The sequence below is a fragment of the Montipora foliosa genome, chromosome 7 (genome assembly GCF_036669935.1).
Source record: "Montipora foliosa isolate CH-2021 chromosome 7, ASM3666993v2, whole genome shotgun sequence".
Taxonomy (NCBI): domain Eukaryota; kingdom Metazoa; phylum Cnidaria; class Anthozoa; order Scleractinia; family Acroporidae; genus Montipora; species Montipora foliosa.
In genome coordinates this window covers 12,893,542-12,914,243 of record NC_090875.1, presented here as the reverse complement: position 1 = coordinate 12,914,243, position 20,702 = coordinate 12,893,542, and the positions used below count along the sequence as shown (strand labels likewise).

General features: G+C 38.6%; 1 protein-coding gene across 1 annotated transcript in view; it reads right to left on the bottom strand.

The window, feature by feature from the left end:
- The window catches only part of LOC138010559 (polynucleotide 5'-hydroxyl-kinase NOL9-like), a 27,349-nt gene extending 7,590 nt beyond the window's left edge, over positions 1–19,759 (bottom strand). The window contains exons 1-14 of the mRNA XM_068857538.1: positions 19,102–19,759; positions 16,941–16,991; positions 15,963–16,023; positions 14,816–15,166; positions 13,195–13,263; positions 12,762–12,849; positions 11,606–11,693; positions 9,185–9,282; positions 8,348–8,381; positions 7,216–7,355; positions 4,244–4,436; positions 2,151–2,273; positions 1,194–1,368; positions 491–562 (exon numbers count right to left, since the gene is read on the bottom strand). Coding sequence (XP_068713639.1) covers positions 491–562; positions 1,194–1,368; positions 2,151–2,273; positions 4,244–4,436; positions 7,216–7,355; positions 8,348–8,381; positions 9,185–9,282; positions 11,606–11,693; positions 12,762–12,849; positions 13,195–13,263; positions 14,816–15,166; positions 15,963–16,023; positions 16,941–16,991; positions 19,102–19,604 — 2,046 coding nt within the window. The 5' untranslated portion in view covers positions 19,605–19,759. The remainder of the gene's footprint in view (positions 1–490; positions 563–1,193; positions 1,369–2,150; positions 2,274–4,243; positions 4,437–7,215; positions 7,356–8,347; positions 8,382–9,184; positions 9,283–11,605; positions 11,694–12,761; positions 12,850–13,194; positions 13,264–14,815; positions 15,167–15,962; positions 16,024–16,940; positions 16,992–19,101) is intronic.
- Between the last annotated feature and the right edge of the window lie 943 nt (positions 19,760–20,702).

Here is a 20,702-nt window from a genome sequence, read left to right as displayed (position 1 = left end):
TCTTGGTTGCGTACAAGTAAAATGTTAAAAAATAGAAACAATTGCCAAAAAATTCAAAAATTTCTGGTCACTTCAAGTACGCACGTGCGTATATGCGTAAAGGACGCTACGCGCCTGGGATTCAACGGGATTCGAACCCAAGACCTTTGTGATGCCAGTGCAGTGCTCTGCCAACTGAGCTATGAAGCTCACATTATCACGCTCACAGTTATTCTTACGTTAAGAGTTATTGCCGATGCTTATTTCCCTTTCGTAAACGGTCGTTGCCATTTGAAAGAGTCGATGCCATTTTTTAGCTCTGAATTACACTCATTAAAACGACCGTTTACGAAAGGGAAATTTGCATCGTAAATGTGTTTCCTTACTTACAGAGCACGGTTTAATGGACACTTTGTCATCCTCGTTGCTTGTACATCAGGACGGATTTGATTAGAGGAAGGAAAAGGAAAACTTCTTGACGCTTATGAAAATCAAACTGCATTTTACATACCTGATCGGGGCTAGTTTCTCCAAGCCCTACAACACTAGCATTCACAGAATAAAGAATCTGATCCCATGGAAGCTGCAAAAGAAAAATCATCACTTGTCAGACAATGAACAATCAAGAATGGTTGGCAAGCATGTTCGTTAAAACAACAACTTAACATAAAAGTCGTCAAGGCCTTGACTATATACTACTTTTATTGGAATTTTATTGATTTCTTTATCGGAGAATTTCCTTCAAAATTCCATTTTCTCGATCCGTATATATATTCCTTACTTCAAAGCTTGAAGTACTCTTTTGTTACTCCAATATATTACGGTCGGAAAAAAAGAGGCTCAATTTTACATAACCTGTAGTATGAATCGAGAAAAAGAAGGCTGCAAAGATTCTTTTGTGCAAAATCGATCTGGAAATAAATAGGTCTTTGAAAATGCCACGTTCTTCTGTGCAAGCACAGTCCTCAATCTCCACCCCAGAGCTCCTCTCTTGACTGAGGAAGAGAAGAGCTCTGGGGAACCTTGAAACAAAGTGTCTTCTCATTGGTTTTTGTGAAGAACAATGAACAGCATCTCTGATTGGTGCATTCATGTTAGCGCGAGGAGTGAGCAGGCGCCGTAAGGTTCAAATAGCCAATTTTTGGATACAAGAACCCCACGGCGCATGTCCTCTGGTGACGAGAATGGCACAGTCCTTTACTGTGGATCGTTACCTCTGTATGCATGATATGAATTGCAACTTGCTTCCAAGGCACACTGTAGGGAACACAAGAGAGTAGAGATGTAATTCCACTGGTGTGGAGACCACAATGTCTTGTGTTTGGTTTTATCCGGCTGAAATACGACAACAATGCCAAAACACGTTTATCGCTTGCGGTGAACTCCGACCTGAGGAAACAACATAAGATACAAACTTCTTTTAACAAGATTCCAACAAATCACCTTATTTTTAAAGAGGAACAATATGTGCATTTTGCCACATTTTTACTTAAGTCCCTCTTCAGAAAAGTGCGCGGGCACATAAACGTAGCTTCCTCTTCTTCTTCTTCTACTACCACTACCACTAATACTCCCACAATCGCTACCACTACTACTACTACTACTACTACTACTACTACCACCACCACCACCACCACCACCACTACTACTACTACTACTACTACTACTACTACTACTACTACTACTACTACTACTACTACTACCACCACCACCATCACTAGCACTACTACCACCACTACACTACTACCACCACTACTACACTACTACCACCACTACACTACTACCACTACCACTACTACCATCACTACACTACTACCACCACTACACTACTAACACTACCACTACTACCACCACTACACTACTACCACCACTACACTACTACCACTACTGTCACTACCAGTACCAATCAAATAAACCAACACGTTAAAAAATCATGGCTTGAATGGGGCTCGAACCTATGACCGTGCGGTAGCGCTGCACTGGTCAGTACCATCTAAGCTATCAAGCCAACTGAGTGCTCCTCAATTGTGAGTTCGTTATATACTGCAAGAGTTGAATGAATTGTTTGCATAGACTGAAACTGTTGGATAGTGACGTATCCACGGGATAAAGTTATCCAGCCTTTCAGCAAATAGGGCCTGGACAGAATGTGTAAATTGAAAACCTCTTACCCGGAACTATTGCCTTTATTCCCTCTGGCGTCAAGCTGCAAAACAACAGGCTGAAACAACGATCTTGCTGACGTTATCATTTGTTCATGCTGTTGTCCTTTCTTTAGAGATACAATCTCGTCTCTGCAGATATTAGTAAAAACTCATGAGGATCATCACCGTATCTTTGTTTACCCTCGGATTTTACAAAACCTTGGTGTAGCTACTATCTTCGAGCGTTTTCCTTCCCAACCGTGAAATACCACAGAGAACCGGGAACGCCATGCTCCACTCTTTGAGAAAAGTGTGTTGGTTCTTACGTCGCACAGGGTTATGAACATTGAAGGGATGTGAGTGATATGGGGCCTACGGTTTATAGTCCTTATCCGAGAAGACTGAGAGTCTAACCCTTTGCAGATGTCATTACAAAGGCAAGCACTACTGGTATTTTGATTGACTCTCATCTAAACTGGAAAAAACAAGTTGAATTTATAGGTAAAAAAATCAGGAGAAGTATTGGCATCTTATGCAAGTTAAGACATTATGTTGATTTGGACATTTTGGTGAAACTCTATTATGCTTTATTTTATCTTTTTTTGACCAATGGAATTCTAATTTGGGGAAATACCTATGAAACTACTCTCAAGCCTATATTTATACTACAAAAGAAAGCAGTACGCATCATCACATTTTCTAAACTAGATAGTTACTCTAGTCCTTTATTCAAATCTCTTGGATTAATTAAGTTTTTTGGTATTGCTTTATTTCAAATTGCGATTTTTATGTACAAATTTCATAATAATGTGCTGCCTGCTGCATTTCATTCTTTTTGTATACCAAGGTAACAATTGTTCATAATTATAACACTAGATTTGCAGCAAAACATTCTTACTATCTTCCTTATGCTAGAGCCAATTACGCAAATTTAATATCCGTTTTCAAGGTCCATCTGTCGGGAATACCACTGATGATAATGTAAAACTATCATCCTCTATATCAGTCTCCAAAAAACGATCGAAGAACAAATATTTTGAAAGATATTAAGGGTTATTTGCTGTTCTTCTTGACTTCTTTCTTTTCTTAATTTTTTTTGTTTTTTCTTCTTCATACATTGCTCCCAATCTCATGAATTTCTAATTAATATATTTAGCCCTTACACGTTTTGTGTTGTCTTGTGTTTGTCTATTGTGTGTGCCGACCTAAACTAGTAGTTAACATATGAATAAACTGACTGGCAATCATTATTAACTTATCAGTTATTCTAGGCAGCCAGTGCTCTGCTATTTTATTTTATATCTAACCAATGTATTTAATTAGGCAAAGTGAGAGAAATAAGAACTCGTTGTTGTGGTTTATTGATATACAGACCCAGAGTGCTGGTCTAGCCGGAGTTTTGATCGTGCGATTTTCCGCCCTCCCGATGCTCAACCAACTGGCCCAACGATCTGCAGTTATTGCATAATTGTAAGATAATGAAAATTGAAGAATAAACAATATTCTAATCTCAGGCATATCTCAATAATTTTCAATACAGCGCAAGTGAGGCTCTGCAAAGTATTTCCTGCACGATAATCCCATAATTGTGGCGGGCCCGATTCTTGAAAGTTTCGAGGAAACTTTCAACCCTGCTAAGCCATTTGAAGATTGCGCTTATTTAAAGAAAAAATCTTGATGTTTTCCAGGGAAAAAAGAGCGGACTAAAAATTTTCTCAATTCACATACCCGTGTTATGCCTTATCAAAGATAAATTGTGGGCGAAAACATTTTGTAACGCGTTATACAAGCTAAAAAAGCCAAATTAATACCGTGCTTATCTTAAGAAGACGTTCATGATGTTTTCCAGGGAAGATGCAACTCATCATCATAGCCGTGTCTCATGGTCTTCCAAATGTCCCTGGGGAGTTCCATGAACAAATAAGGTATCTACCCCGGGAGTGCGTGGTTATCATGTAAGTTGTCACTTAGTAGCTTTTACGCGAATAAGAATAGAGAAAAATAATTTCTGTTGTAAGTATCTCAGCTTGCAGTGTCGCTGTTTCTAAGCTGCAGCGAGGGATTTTGAAGGAGTAGGAGTTGCCTTAAACAAAGATCTATCATGAATTATGACTACCAACCTCTGGGCACAGGGGCGAATATCTTCTTCCCCCTTGGCAGAAAATACCCATCCTGGAGCATGCGTCAACAATCCAGTTGTTAGCTTTGGGAGATTCTTAAAAGCACGCTTGCAGCTATCAGCGTAGTTGAACTGTATGATGTGTGATGGTTGGACCAAGCGGATCACGTCAAACAGCAATGGGACACCCAGGCCTGGGATAAAACAACACAAAACTATGAAAATCTACGGCTCAACTTTAACTAAACACAGTTCAAATTATTTGTCTTCACTGAAACAGACTCCCGTACACCAAAAGCTGGAATCCTGACATGTCCTCCTTCGACTTTTTTGTGATCAATACAACTTGGCCTTTAAGATGGTTTTATCTTGATATTAATGGAGAAAAGGAATTATTATAAAAGTGACGACACATTTAAATTTGCAAGACATGTTTCGGTCGTGCAACGACCATCTTCAGTTGAAAGTAGAATTAATTTGAAGTTACATTTGAATTTATAATATGCTAAACAAAGATAAATAACAACGTGAAATAAATTGGGAATCTAACAAAATAGCCAAAGGTAACAAAAAAGAGTGTACAATGGAACATGTAGATTAGAACGAGAGAGTTAAATTAACGTGATATAATTGCTTATTTAAAGAAGGTTGCTCCCAGGAAATATGTAAGGCCTCTTTTATCTTGACCTGGAATTTTGTGGTCGCACGGTCTATAACTTCAAAACATTCCGCAGAGCAGGAGTTACGGCATGCCTCGGATTGTTGAAGGTGTTTAAAGATATGTGAGGTCCTGTCCCTGTTTAAGTGTTCGCGAATGCGTGTCGAGAGGTGTCGGCTGGTTTCGCCGACATAGCAAGAATTACAGCTTGCACAGGTAAACTTGTAGACAACATTCGAACAGAGTTCAACAGGCACAGGGTCCTTCACACTAAACATGTTACGGGTCTTGAAGGAAGAAAAGGCTAGCTTAACATCAAGATTGTTACAATAACGTTTAAGTAATTTACGTAATCTGTTTTGTGCTACAATAGAGAAGGGCCCAACATAAGGTAATTTGAAAAAATGTGTAGGATTAGAGGGAGGACTAGTAGGTGTGTTCGAAAGGGTCTGAGTTTTTGTAATATACTGCTTAATGACTCTCTCAACGATATGACTGGGGAAAAGGAATTATAATTTCGTGATTGCTGAAGTCCCGTCCGCACGAAGCATATTCAAATGGTATTCACGCGTCCACACGAAAACTCTAAAACGATGCGAACACGATAGTTTCCCTTACAAAGCATGCGCACAACTAGCACTTTATGAGCCCGCACGCAGTTGATAGGTGTTCATGTTTAGTGTTGTTGTATTTTCTAACATGTCGAAATCAGCGAACAAAATGCAGTAAATCCACGAAATTTAACCTATCTTTTTTACGAATTCGTTTAACAGACCTTATTGTCGAAGCTGACATGGAAAGCAACCTTGCTATGTTCAATCACTTCCTTAAATACTCAGCTTGAAGATTTAACAACGAAAAATGCAACTGCATGCAAGCTATTAAACTTGAGAGAAGCCCAAGAAGTAAAGACACAAGTTGTCTAGAATCTGTCATCTTCATTTACGAAGACAGGGGATTACTGGACTCGTTCGATGACATCATCGTATTCGAAAACCTCCGTTTTCGTCCGTCCACATCTGTACGTCCACTCTAGAGACCGTTTTCGAAAACCTCCGTTTTAGGTGACCGAATACGCCGTTTACGTGTGGACAAAAGGCAAAAACGGAAATATCTGGAACAAAACGCTTTGTTCCCAAAGGGTTTGAATTGGTTGCACCATTGAGTTAAGCCTGGTTTTCACTAGCGACGCAAGCACATCTGCAAGCACAAGCATAAGTAGCTTATGCCTGTGGTTTCAGAGTGAAAATCGAGAATAAATCATTCTCTGTTGCATGCCTACGTTGTCGTCAAAACCTCCAATAGACCATTTTGCAGTTGTATGCTTAGTTACCTGGCCTGTGAATGAAAGTGGGGCTAGAGCTGACATTGTTGTGATAGAAATCTCACTGCTTTTCTTGTGTAAATTCAAACTACTTAGCATGAGAACCAAATCATTAACATAAGAAAAACAGGGAGGTCTGTATCATAACAAGGTCAACGCCAGCCTCACTTTCATATAAAGGCCAGGTAACTAAGCACATAACTGCAGAAAGGTCAATTTGGTGACTGCTGACTACCGCAAACATTTGCGCTAAAATGCGTGCCGCAGGTGCAGTACGATTATTTTTCCTCTTTTAGCCAATAGTATTCTAAACTTTTTTTGTGGCGTTGTTCCTACTAACCGTGTCGTCGTTTTTTAAACTTTCTCATAGCACCAGTGGTTAAAAGAGGAAAAATACATGTAAGTATGCTGCACTTTTAATAGCACGCATTTTAGCACACATGTTTCTCTGCGCAACAATAACAATAGTGAGTTTAAGAGACGACGAGCGCTACGACTACGACAACGCCACAAAACAATAGTATCATTGGCTAAAAGAGCATAAATAATCGTGCAGTACGGATTTTAGCAAGTACAAGTGTGTTTGCAGTCCTCTGCGTGACGACGACGTGAAATCACCAAATTTGAGGTTTTGAAGACAACGTACATTGTAAGTATGAAACAGAGACTTTTTTATTCTCTATTTTCACTCTGAAACCGCTCGTACCAATTTATTTTTAGGATACTACGCCCAGATTGTGAGACTGAATAATCTCGAAAGACTGATGATAGAACCAAATTATATTTTGAGACAACTCTTTCGTCGACCTACGCCGTCGTGGACGTTAAGATCCATAATGACGTTAAATCACCAAATTTGATGACAACCGCTAAAGACAACGACAACCTACTCTCGAGAAAGGGAAATCAAGGACACCTATGCCAAGCAGAGTCCTCTTTCCTACAGTGTTCATTGCAAGAGCTTAAGTTTGAGTGCGGTTAATTTTCTTACCCTTAATCCATCCTTGTGTATTAACAATCAGTGGAATCTTATTCCTGTAGTTATCAGCATATGTTTGATAGACATAATGAATACACTGCATGAAAAATCCTGGTTTATCCCTTGGCGATATATCGCCAAAAAAGACAGACCTGCGAAAAATGCGATTAATAAGTAAGTAAACACGTACAGCCTTTTTAAAACACTTCATTGTCTTTGAATCATATGGTCAATAGTTTATTGACAGCTGCCTTAGAATATTGGTCAAGAATTATAGTCATTTTACGAATTTGACCCGTCACTCAGTTTCAGTTGACGTCCCCTATGGTCCTTGTCCACCAACTTTGTTACAAATGATGCCAGAAGCCTGGGCTTGAAAATAAGATAGCGATTCCTGATTGGCTAGCGGCGCGAAGGAGACCTGATTCAGGACACAACTTTGTTGGAAGAGCAGCAAAACAATGCAACATTGTTGCGTCGCGCAGAACTAGAACTGCTGGTCGCAGTATTTGATAAAACGCAAACTCCATCCAACACTTGATCAAATTGGCTTACCGAAACAAAAACAAAAAAAAAAAAAAACGAGCGCGAATTTTCATTGGCTCAGCGAACACGGATGGAAACAACGTCATCTCTCCATGGAACTTGCTGAAAAGTTTCGCTTTGACGTCATTTGAGATGAAGTAATGTGATTGGGCAATCGAACTGATTAATGCCCATATTAGGAGTTTTCTTTGGGGGGGAATAAGGAGAAGGTTCGTTTTAATCTTGCCAAACGTTGGTCCGTGAAACAAATTGTTGGGAACACTTTTCAAGGTCAAGAGGAAAAATAATCGTGCTCTATGTGAGGCACGCGTTTTAGCACATATTCTTGCTGCGTGACATATGAAATCACCAACTCTGAGGTTTTGTGATAACGCGAGCATACAAATGTGAACCTTTCATTGTCTATTTTTGCTTTGAACCCGCTCGTACCCATTTTATTTTAAGGATACTTCGCCCTCCAGCAATTAAGTTATATTAACGCTAATTCAGTGACAGAGTTGAACGCTTCCGTGTAAGCTGATGTGTAAACAAGTCGCACTGCATTTTCGCAACATTATATCCTGGTAGTCTACTTCCTTTATCAGTAGTAATTACAGACCTCTCTGGTTGCTGAAGATGGGTGAAAGGTGGACCTGTGTGAAAGGAAAGAAATAAGTAACTGATGAAAGAAAGAACAAACAACACATTGTGAATTTAAAGTAATCTAGCAGGATTATGGAACATTCTTGCCCTGTCGTCAACTGTTCAAGCTGTCACATTCTTGGATTCAATGAAGGCAGGTAATAAATTCCATTCGCTTTGGGATGGCCTAGAGGAACAATACAAACTTTGCCAAATACATGTAATCGAAGCGACGTAGGGTTTTAGCAGATTTCAGAGAACGGCTACAGCAATCTAAAGGATACCATCCATTAATACAGTTACCACAAATCGTGGTTAGTGTTTCTGTAGACATGTGACATGGTTTTCGTACAATTTAGTGCGTTCCTGTCAGCCTACTAAAAATATTATAAATGTTCCCTGTTCCTTTATTGTGGAACAGTTATGAAGCCTTCAATTAATCCTGTAATGTACTTGACATCCACTCGAGGCAACTAAAGTTCATGCACTTTAAATACCAGTACGCGCCTGTTTTCAGGGGGTTAAGTGGGTCAAGGCATGATATCTGCTGTAAGCCATCGTCATAGTCAGGTGATGCATGCAATTCTCAGTGGATCGTATTGGTGGTTTGAGTGTTTTTAATTTTGTCATGGTCGCCATGTTGAATGACACAAAAAAAGCACTCCTATTAGATTCTACGTACTTTTCGTCAGAATTGTTATGTACGACTCAAGAAGCTGGTTGCAAACCACCCATACTAGTCTTATACATAATCCATTCACTGATTTCGTTGGTCAATATTCTAACAAAACTTCCCAGCGTCCGATGTACTAACCTAGCAGAGGAGAAGAAATTTTGTTAAGTGATATTAAGCCAGGTGGAGTGAACTCAGTTTGCCCGACATCACACTCAAGGAAGTAAAGTTCTTTTCGACTGTGGGGGAAAAAACGACACACATTATCGAACAAAAAAATAATCTCTTTATTTCATTTACTGGGATTACATGTAGCAAAATTTTACCATGTTATTTATTGCCGAATTGCATACCTAAGAAAACTCTCGCAATCTGATTGGCTATCAAGACTACTGTAGGTATTCAGTGTGGAATAGCGACTTTAAAACGAGGCTGACCGATATTGCACCGCAGCAACGCGTAGCCTTACATAGAAAAAGAGGCAAAAATAGGTCATTTTCGAAATATCAAATGTTCAGCTTGATAGCGAGGCAGTGAGGACAAAAGCAATAGAAACACGTTGGAATTAAGATAAAAAATATTTACAAATCCACTTTCCCTTGTCTTTGTCCTCACTGCCTCACTATCAAGCTGAATTTTAATATATCGAAAAAGGCATATTGGAAACAACTATGTTATACATTATGTTTAGAATGCAAAAAACAGCGGAAGTGAGGAAGAAGAAGAAGAAGAAGAAGAAGAAGAAGAAGAAGAAGAAGAAGAAGAAGAAGAAGAAGAAGAAGATTTTTCTTGTTCTTGCCTCCTGAGAGTCGACACAGCTCTTTCAAATGTTTTTTTTAGCGCGTATTGAATACTGAAAAAAGCTAATTATGCGATTCAAGGAAAATTCCACCACCTGACTCGTGAATTCCACGTTAAATTTCACTTGTAAAACCGATATATCCCAAGAATCGCGAAGCGAACGGTTTCAAAATTTGCCGTTCGACACAATCGAACGGATGTTGAAGCAAAATTTAATGTTAAAGCCGTTTGCTCGGGCCTTAATAGTGGTTGGGCACTCGAACTGGTAAGATTCAACTCTTGCAAAGAAGCCCTCAGACTTTTTTGTCTTCATAGCATTACCCATAAAACTGCAACCTGATCTACAAACAATCCGTAAATGTCGATTGAATGGTTGTCTTAGGCGAGGGCCTACCAGGGGAAGGGGTCCTTACTCCCTTTCAAAATTTACTTGTGTTCCCTTGGTTTCGAAATAACTTCCAAAACTGTTCTCAGCTTTTTGATCCCAAAATGGTTTACCTTCTTTTGCTCCCTAAGATATTTTGTCTTTGCTCCCCTGTTCCCAGTTCAAATTAGCCACGTTTCATTCTTTTCTCCAAACCCCTGGGTTTGTTCTTTTGCTCCCTAAGATATTTTGACTTTGTTCCCCTGTTCCCAGTTCAAATTAGCCACGTTTCATTCTTTTCTCCAAACCCCTGGGTTTGTTCTTTTGCTCCCTAAGATATTTTGTCTTTGTTCCCCTGTTCCCAGTTCAGATTTGCCACATTTCCTTCTTTTCTCCAAACCCCTGAGAGACCCTCTTACGCCCACCCTTGGACAATAGTTGGAAAAACACATGCAGTTAAGACACCATACAAAATGTAGGTATGGGCGTTTTTCACTCACATTCAACTACAAAAGCTCTGGCTGAAAAAGGATAGCATAATAATAAAATCCCCTGTGGTATGACATTTATCTACTCTTTGTGGAAAGAGTGTGCGCCCACAGAATATTGTGAACAATAAATTGTTGTAAGACAATGCTAGACATTGCCAGAATGACTAGACAAATAAAGTTCCTTTCGTTTCCTTTTCCCTCTGGTCATAGATTCTGTCATGTAAGCAATCTGTACACGAGAAGCCAATTTTTACTCAAATTGGTCATTGGTGTTCAGTTCAAGTTTCTTCTTCAGCCGTAAAAAAATGCTTTCTTTACATGCAAAAGAGCAGCCCCAGAGTGAAATTCATGAGAGCTTTATTTTTTTCAATAACCCCATTTGGGAAACACAGAGGACAGATCTGGTTGGATCTTCTCGTTCATATAGTCAAGTACAAGTAGATCTAATAATTATTTATTGGCTTCTGTGAGGATTTGTTGCAAAATAGTTGGACATTTTTCCCCCGGGGATGCTCGTGGAAAATTTTGAATTTAACCCCTAAAGGAGACCAATCTGGGCGTGGCTTAAGCAAATTTTGACCCCTAAAAGAGACCGCTTAAAAACACACAAATACGACATGCAGTGAGATTTAATGATAATTATTAAGACATAATAATTGAATGCTTTTATCTAAAAGTAGTTTTGGAAAGCAAAATTTGACTTCTGTTCCTCTTCGCGTAATTCTGTGTTTCTTCGCGGAACCCTAAACGAGACCTTGTCAGCTTAAAATATTGGCGCTTTGCCCGGAACACACTAAGCGAGACCCAAATCCAAATTTTACACCCCTAAGCGAGACCACGAGCATCCCCGTCTGTTTCATATTGGTTTCCCCCCCCCCCCCCCCCCCTGGGCACTTTTCTTTTTACCTGTTAAGGAAGGAGTTTGCTAAATATCTTGCAAATGTTGATTTCCCAACATCCTTTCCACCACAGATGAGTACAACTGGAGCCTTAGCTGTCAAAAGTAAAATAGAGAGCACAGTTTGATTGATGGAAGTCAAAATGCAGTTTGGTCGTTGGCGCTGGAAAATGAAATTCCGCAGAATTATGAAAATCGCAGTAACTGTTCTCACATGGACTAAAATTTGTCTTTGGAGCATGCAACTCCAATTTCTTTGTTTTTAGAACTTTTTATCTTTTTTTCCACACATGAATATTTATTAATTCATAATTTTTGTCATTTAGGTCATTTAATAGTGAGTCATTTTGGTCCTGGGAGGCTCCTCATAAAAGCCTTGTGGTTTCCCAGCCAAATATATGTACGGTACCGGTATGTTTTCTTATGTTTGTGCTATTTATTTAGTACTAATTCTCCTTTAAAATACTCTTTTACCTAATGTTTATATATGTTATTAATTTTATTAGTTAATGTAATTATTTGAACACGTAATTACTTAATATTTGGCAAATTTCAAATTATTAAATAAATAACCATGTGTCAACCTGAAAGAATCATGAATCCTCCTCATATATCTCTGTGTAAAATATCACAAAATGGTGATGATAATAATGTCACACTGACAAAAGTTACTGTAATAGTTAATGATCATGATTGTTATTTTCATAATAATGATTGATTATGATTATGATGTTATGATTGTTATTTTTCTACTCCCTCGGGAGCAGGGCTATCGCAATGGTTAGAGCACTCACCTTCCACCAATGTGGCCCAGGAGCGATTCCCGGATTCTACAGGGGTGTACATGATATGTGGGTTGAGTTTGTTGGTTCTCTACTATGCCTCGAGAGGTTTTTCCCGGGGTACTCTGGTTTTGCCCTCTCCTCAAAAAACAACATTTGATTTGATTTGTTCTGATTTCAGTTCATTTGTAGTCTCCCCAATTAGTAGAGCAGTCTCGTACTCAGCTACATTTGTAAATAACCTTGAGACTTAAATAAAGTGATTATTATTATTATTATTACTATTATTATTATTATTATTATTATTATTATTATTATTATTATTTAGCAAAAATTCAAAAGTTCAAGCAAAAAAAGATTACAGTCAGTGCGCGCATCATACCTTCAGCTGCACCTTGCTGCACAATATCACTGACTGTCTTCCATTGACCAGGAACAATCAACAGCTTAGTGTTTTTCTTTGGTTTGGCCTAGACAGAAATTCAGGCTTGATGAGGCTAGGGGAAGATCGAGTTAAGAGCACTTGTAAGAGTCTTTAAAATGGCCCTCATTTGAAGATGTTTATTAACTTGTGTGTGTGAAATGGTGCCACCTCGAAATCTGATCACTTCCAGTGAAAATGCTTCCACTACAAACTCAAGGCACCTACCCCACCTCCAACATGTAGAAGCACCTCCCCCCCCCCCCCAAAAAAAAAAAAAAAGAAAGAAATTGAAAAGAAAATGGGGAGGGGGGCGGGAAGAGTCTGACTTTTTAAATGCTGGATTATAAATAATTTTTTTTAATTTTTTCTCCTTCAAAAGAACTACCCTCACCAGAATAAAACTCAAGTTAGCTCTTTTCTTTTTCTTCAGTAATAACTTAGTCGATTTCAGTTGTGGATCCTACAGGTGCAAAAAGCAACAACAACAACAACAACATTAAAGTACTTGACAAAATGTTGATTGAAGGGCACAAGGGACAGAAGACAGTCATGTATACTAAGATACATGTACATGTATGGGAAATACATGTAACTAGGATCTTGCCCAAGATATTGCTGGCAATGGGGCCCCCCTTGGGCCTTAAAGGGTTAATTAACAACATCTACTCCCACCAAAAACTATGTCCCTGTTAACACAGTCTACAAATAGGTCCACTCAAAAACTAAATTTTACTCTGTCTACTGCCAGACGATTTTAGTCATCAATGGGGGTCCCCTCAGGCCTTAAAGGATTAAAATAATCATTATTAATAAGTGAGAACTTCTCTTTTACCTTAATCACTCACTGAAAAAGTATGTCCCCATTAATTAACCCTTTAACACCCAAACTGGCCTAAACCAGCCAGACTTAGTATTTTACTCTGTCTAACGCCAGACGATTTTACTATTCAATGGGGAACCCCCGGGAGTCAATGGGTGAAAGAGGGACAGGAAACCTTTATCGACCCCACCCAAGGGAAGAGAATCCTTGACTCAGAGCTACACTGTACGTGGCCAAACATATTGTTTTGGAATGATGAACCAAATTGCATCAGTCCATGTTGGTAAAATTAACACAAGCAGCAGAATAACCCATTGACTCCCAGGGGTTCCCCATTGACGAGTACAATTGTCTGGCATTAGACAGAGTAAAATCGTCTGGCGTTAGACAGAGTAAAATACTAAGTCTGGCCGGTTTAGGCCGGTTTGGACGTCAAAGGGATAACAGATCTGTTGCTGTGGCAGGGATGAAAAAACATGAGCAAAAACGGTTGAAAGACTTTGCCGGAGTCTAGAGAAATCACAAAATATCTCACAAGCACACAAAGCCAGGTTACAAAAAAATTCCACCAAAACCAATCCTTTTTGCAATCTTCTCCCGACACAAGACAAAGAGAAAGACAAAGAATCAGACTTTCTGTGATTTTGATCATTCTTGATAGTTACTGTGTAAGTCATCAGCTTTAAATTCACCTCTATAAACTTAAGATATGTGTAAGTCAAACCCTTGCCTTAAGTGAGTGTAATTAAACATGTAATGCTTGTCAAAGGTTGAAATAAAACAGTCATTGACAGGTAAAAGAGCCTTTAAAGAGATTGCAGAGATTTTCTTATTCCAGCCCTACAAGTGTATCTTTCAGGTATACAGCTACGGTATGTCATGTCGCAACCATTTCCATACAAGCGAAGACTTTCCGCATTTCACTTATGTCAATGTTGAGAAACCAGGCAGGGTAGCATATACTAGCATGTATCTGAAAAGATCACCTCATAACTTTAGCCTATCAGGTGTTTTTAATAAACAAATATAATTTACTACTACTTTTACTACTTCTAGAGAAATTCTTTGACTTTTTCAAAATGACCAAAAAAAAAAAAAAAAAAAGCAAAATCCCTTAAAATAAGCAGACTGCTTCTTACTGAAACACTTTACTGTAGACATAATTATTTTTAGATGAAAAAGTAAATTTTACCTTTTGGTGGTTCAAGTTGAAAATACCATGGAACTTCTGAAAGCTGCAAACAAAGTTCATCTCAACGGTTTGCAAGGATTTCATAAGGAGAACGGAACTAGCCCTTTTTCTATTCAGCAATGCCATTTTAACAACATCGTTAGGCTGGTTTTGCAGAGCACTTTGCAATGTTCCAAAATAATCTTCAGTGCATATGGTATCATGATTGCTACTTTCAGAAAATGCGATCAACCTCGAAATGCTGGTGGAAAAAATATTAACTGGTTCATGGCCAGGTCTTAAAATGGAACCAAATATGTACAATGACCCAACCAAGACTTCGATTTGAGCTGCACCCTTGATGCAAACTTTCTGTTGAGAAAACAAAAAACAACAAAGATACTGCATGGTGTACAGCTGTAATGCAAATCTTCCCCTGGCACACATAAGGAGGAAAGGGAAATGCAGGCAATTACTGGTACATGCATGTCCAATTTTTAGACCCAAAAAGCAGCGTTCCATTAAGTCTTTAAAAGCATTTTGCTACATGTACCATAAAAGTCATGTTTCCAATAGGGTAAGTCTTACCAATAGCATTATATTTGGCTTGGGTAAATACAGCTGTTACTATTTCTTTGATAAGCAGAGTATAAGGGAAATTTTGGCCACTTGGAGATACAAAATTTCTCTTCTCGTGTTCAAAAATTTTTCAATCGTTTGCGAATATTTTTCAACACTCTAAGAGAAATTTTGTATCTCCGCACGGCCATGTAATATCCTCTACATGTATGTTATAACATGGACAATGAATAGAAGGACTAAAAAGCGCAGTGAATACGGTAATGCACATTTGCAACTTTGTTTTTCCAGGATTCTAAGACAGTGAAACAGCAGTGCTAGTCCTGCAAAATCGTAAACTTTGTACGCTAAAAGGATTATGATGACGATGATGATGATGAAGCTGACGATGACAAGAACGATTTAGGCAAGAGTATGTCCATATCATGGGACAGTCCAAGGTCACCAAATGAAGATTTCGGGTTATCTTTACGTACATGTTACATGTACATACCTGTACATACCTGTTCTCTAATCTTGGTTTCTAAAAACATATTTAATATTCAAGAGATGCCTTGGGTATTTTGTAAGGCTTTTCAAAGTGTCATACCTGTCTTTTTGTCAGGAAAAGCAAACGGGCATTTTCCAAGTCACCAGACAGGATTAAAGCTCTGGAAAAACAGAAACATAGAATGGAAGACAGTGTTAAGAAAATTTAAGCGTGCTTATGGTTATTTATTAATTTTTTTTTTTTTAATTTAAGTAAAGTGAATTGAAGCATTTCATAAGCCCCTTCCCTCTGGGCTTCGTACCACTCCACCATCCCTGCACCATGTTATCATAAAATTAATGATAGACTGTATTAGTTTTATTTCCTGATCACGTCTGTAACACTTCGTGTGGACTGATGTTAAATGGTTTATTCACGTGCAGTAAGTTAAGATTTTTAATTTTACTTTTGGCTGCATGATTCCCAACTTCACGGGCTTCAGTCTTTCCACTTTGCGTTCTTGTTCTTTATGGAGAATTGACAGCATCTTCCCCATGAATTTCCCTCAATCAAATAAGCCACCCCTCTCTATCAAGCCTCCCAACCCCTTCCCTCGTCTGGCATTACAAAAAAAGTCTTTGCATTCAACCCTGTAAACGATGCAAAGACTGCGATTTCTACTACATTGGTGAGAGCAAACGGTGTTGGGCTTCGAGGAGAGTGGAACGTGATCTCGCGCGTGCCACAAGTAAAGAGTCGGCAATCCGACAACACGCCGAAACAACCACGCACGACATCCATCCACGCTATGGCCAAATTCTTGAAAGAAAGGAAACTAATTACAAGCGCAGAATTTTTCTGGAGTCTTTACACTCAAACATTGTTAAGATCTGTTAAGATCTCTTGGGAGCCAAAATAAGAAGCAGTGATTTTTGACTTTTAGATTCATTGTCCCCCGAAGAAGAACCAGAGATACGGTTCCAAAATTTGGGAAACCTTTTTAAGTTTAGATCAGTTTTAAGCCCCTCTTTTTTAGCATTTTTATAAAATTATGAACACTGATCGCCAAAAGAGCAACATTATTTTTATTGTTATTACCTAGTTTTTTCCTTCTCTCCTTCAATGTGGTCCTCAATTTTTGGGTGTGACCTGCAATAATTATTAGATTAAGCTAAATAACACATTTAGTAATTTCGATTCCTTTTTAAAGGGGCAGTGTCACGGGATGGCATGCGCCGTATTTTCACCCACACATTTTCTGTTTAAGTCTACGCTAAATGCAGCTTTAGAATAGAAGTAAAATGCATATTTATCAATTATCGATGATCTGGAGTCCAAGAAATAAAATCGAACACAAATATTATGCCATGTTTGTTTTCGGTGTGACAGTTGAATTCAGTAAAGTGTGACCGGGAACACTGTCGGCGGCTCGATCAAGCACTCACAAATAATTTTTTCTTTCTCTGCGATAAACCAGACATATTATCAAGATTAACATGCCATTTCAAAGCTGAAAGAGAATGCATTTATTTCCAAGAGACGACTTTGAAGTCAAAAGACGATAAGCAGCGAAAAAATTCAGCCGTGTTTTACTCACCGCTTGCGTATAATTCGTGCAACAAATCAACACAACCAGTGCATCCAGTTCCTCTCATCTAAATGCGGCTTTTTCTTCAAAATATTCAAATAGACAATTTGGAGCAAAGATAGTAAACTTGTTATCAACTACTGTAACGACGATGTTGTGATCTTTGACATTTAAGTGACTCGCTAGCAATGAAATACGAAGATGGACTTCGATCCTTGGTAATAGTGAAACAGCTCGCACTTCGATTACACCATACATCGAATTTCTCATGAATTTACGTCTTAAAAAATTTCTCTTCATTGTAGATGCTACATTGGTATTTTGACTGCTCTTCTTTTGCTTTGTTGAGGAGAATGAATCACTATTTGTCTGGTTCCAGCTCAATGGTCGCCACGACTCGACATGGTAACATACGATCAAAACCCCTTCCAAACAACAAAATCAAAGAAAAAAGGAGAACAGAACGACAACGAATATATAGTTAATTTGTTTCTGAACGCCACAGGGTATTTGGTTCACTAAAGTGACCACGGATGGCTTTGATTGTGTAAGATATTCACCCACACACTCATTTGAAAAAGTTGGCAAACTTTTTCAAAAATTTTGGCATGCTGTCACGCATGCACCACCGGTGACACTGCTCCTTTAATATCATTATCATTATCCAGTCAAGTGCCCTCACACTACAACAGTCCTGTCTTCCAACCATTCCGATCTGCATGACAATGTCATAGAATTTTGTTCTGATTTAACAAAATCACACCCCAGTAAAAATGGTTTAAGTAGCCAAGATGGCTTGAGTAGTAGGCATCTGGCCCTTGCCTGGTGGTGGGTGGTGGGGTCTGGGGTCTGGGGTCTGGGGTCTGGGGCATGCCCCCCTCCCAGCAAATTTTGTTTTGAAAATTTCAACTTCAAATGGTTTTATCTGGCTCCTTTTAGGGATAAAGTCAGCTTACAGATAACACTACTCAACATCTTTTTCCCACAAATGCCAGTTATAATTTTGCTACCAGTAGCTTTTGTTATAATCAAATCCTTAGAAATGCATTGTATAAATGCAGAACTATAGTTTTCTAACGTAGACGTAGAAGCCATCTTGTTGTAACTCCAAGAGCTTTGACTGCTAACCGTTCATGTGGCTAATATTTTTCCATGTCCATGTCCTAGTGGAGACCTCACATTTTTGATTATTTTGTTATCGATGAACTTTAGTAGGCAGCAGCTATTTCATTGTAGGCAGCAAAATCGCTGCCTGTCAGCACATTTTGACCCACTACTACTACATGTACTACTATTACTACTACTACTACTACTACTAATAATAATAATAATAATAATAATAATAATAATAATAATAATAATAATAATAATAATAATAATAATAATAATTAACAATAATTATTTGCCGAGGCAAGGTGAATACCGTTCTTAATGATGACATACTTTCCTCCAATAGATCAGAGGTGAGAACCAATGGTTGGTTCTTAAATTATTAAAGTGCGTGCATTATTGCGCTTACTGATATACACAGGGATAGTAAGTGAACATTTAAATAGCTGAAAATTTTTGGACAACGAGATACACTGTACTTGACAAATAGAAGTTTCTGTTGTTCCCTATCACAATGTACAGTGTAAGACCAGAAATATTGTTAGTTTAATTGGCACTGACCTTTTGGAAGTGACTGTCGTAGCCTCAGCCTCGCCTACACCATCAATCTCTTTCCTCGCTCTTTTCCTTGATCTTGTTTCCGGCCCGGTCTGATTTTTCTGTCTCTCCTTCTCTTCGACTTCTCCATTGATTTGAGTATGGTCATCCATCACTTTCCTCTTTTTTTCGCAATTTGTCTTCTTCGGTTCGATCTGAATGTCGTTCAGGTTTACAGTATTTACGTTGTGCTCAACAACATCTTTACCAGCCTTCTTGGAAGTTAATAGTTTCTTCGTTACAATTTGAATTTGTTTCCCAATTAGATCCTCGCTATTGCCATTATTTTTCGTGAGTTTGCGTCTTGCTTTTCTTGCTATTTTTCTCGCTTTAATCTCCCTAAACGTTCGGGAAAAGGCAGCTTTCCATGTTCCTTTTTCACGTCCCACGTGGTTTTTTACACCGGGGATAAACCGGTTTTCCGCGGAATTCGGAGATCTGCATTTTCTTTCCAATCTACCAGACATTTTAAATGACTGACTAAGATCTCCTTTTAAGGATCTAACTTTTCGGAGATAGCCAAGAAAAGACCCACCAGGCTTCAAAACCTTATGAAATTAGAGAAGGTTGGTACTATACGACAAGAGGACTTTTCTTTGCTGTTTGACCGCCATTTTGGATTTCGTAATTAGCCCCATTCCTACTCTACTTTTGGGTAAACGTGTGGTTGTATATTCCAAATAAAGCGTCCTGTTCCCGGGGCAATCAACTCGGTGGGTGTGCGGCGGGAAGCGAAAGTTTCCAATTATTAAAACTTTTTTTAATGTACAGGGAACCTGGGAACCTACACTCCAAGACAAAAACTCAAAACTACAGGAAAGAATGTTGATAATCACATTTGTTTGAACATTTTCCAAAGAAAGCGTTTGAATCGGCAGTAAATGAATTTCTGAATCGCTCGCCGGCATTTTGAATAATTAGGGAGCTCCAGAACAACGAGAACGCCATCTCAGATATATATATTTGCGTTACTGCAATCACTTCGCGACTATTGCAAGATTTTAAATGTGACCTAGGTGTGGCAGTGCCTCAAGAATGAAACTGGTATGAAAGGTGCTTTATTTAGGAGGAGAGAATTAAAATCCATTCTCAAGTACTGGCGTTTTCCATAGAACCTCAAATTTTTGTCATTCATGTCATTTAAAAAAAATAGACAAAAAAATATATAAAACGCTCGTGCAGAGCGTGCAAAGCTATTGCTTTTATTTAATATGCAAATTTGTGACGTTCTCGTTGCCGTCGCTGTCGTCGTTGCCAAAAGTTTGACGTAACACAACACAACACAACTAACAAATATGCGATTTTAAAATTCCTTTAACATGTGGAGATTCTCTTTAATATGACAATTTCTCCAAAAAAACTCCATTTGCGGTTGTTGAATTTCAGATTGGTAGGAGACTACTCGGTGCCACGCCCTCTGTTACGTTCCTCGAGGAATTGTCATTTGACGTAAATGTTAGTGAGCTTATTCAGCACGACACGTTTTTGAGACGCGAACGGGAACAGGAACAGGACTGAACATTTCACATCCAATTAAAGTGGTGTCTCCCAGAATTTTAAAATAA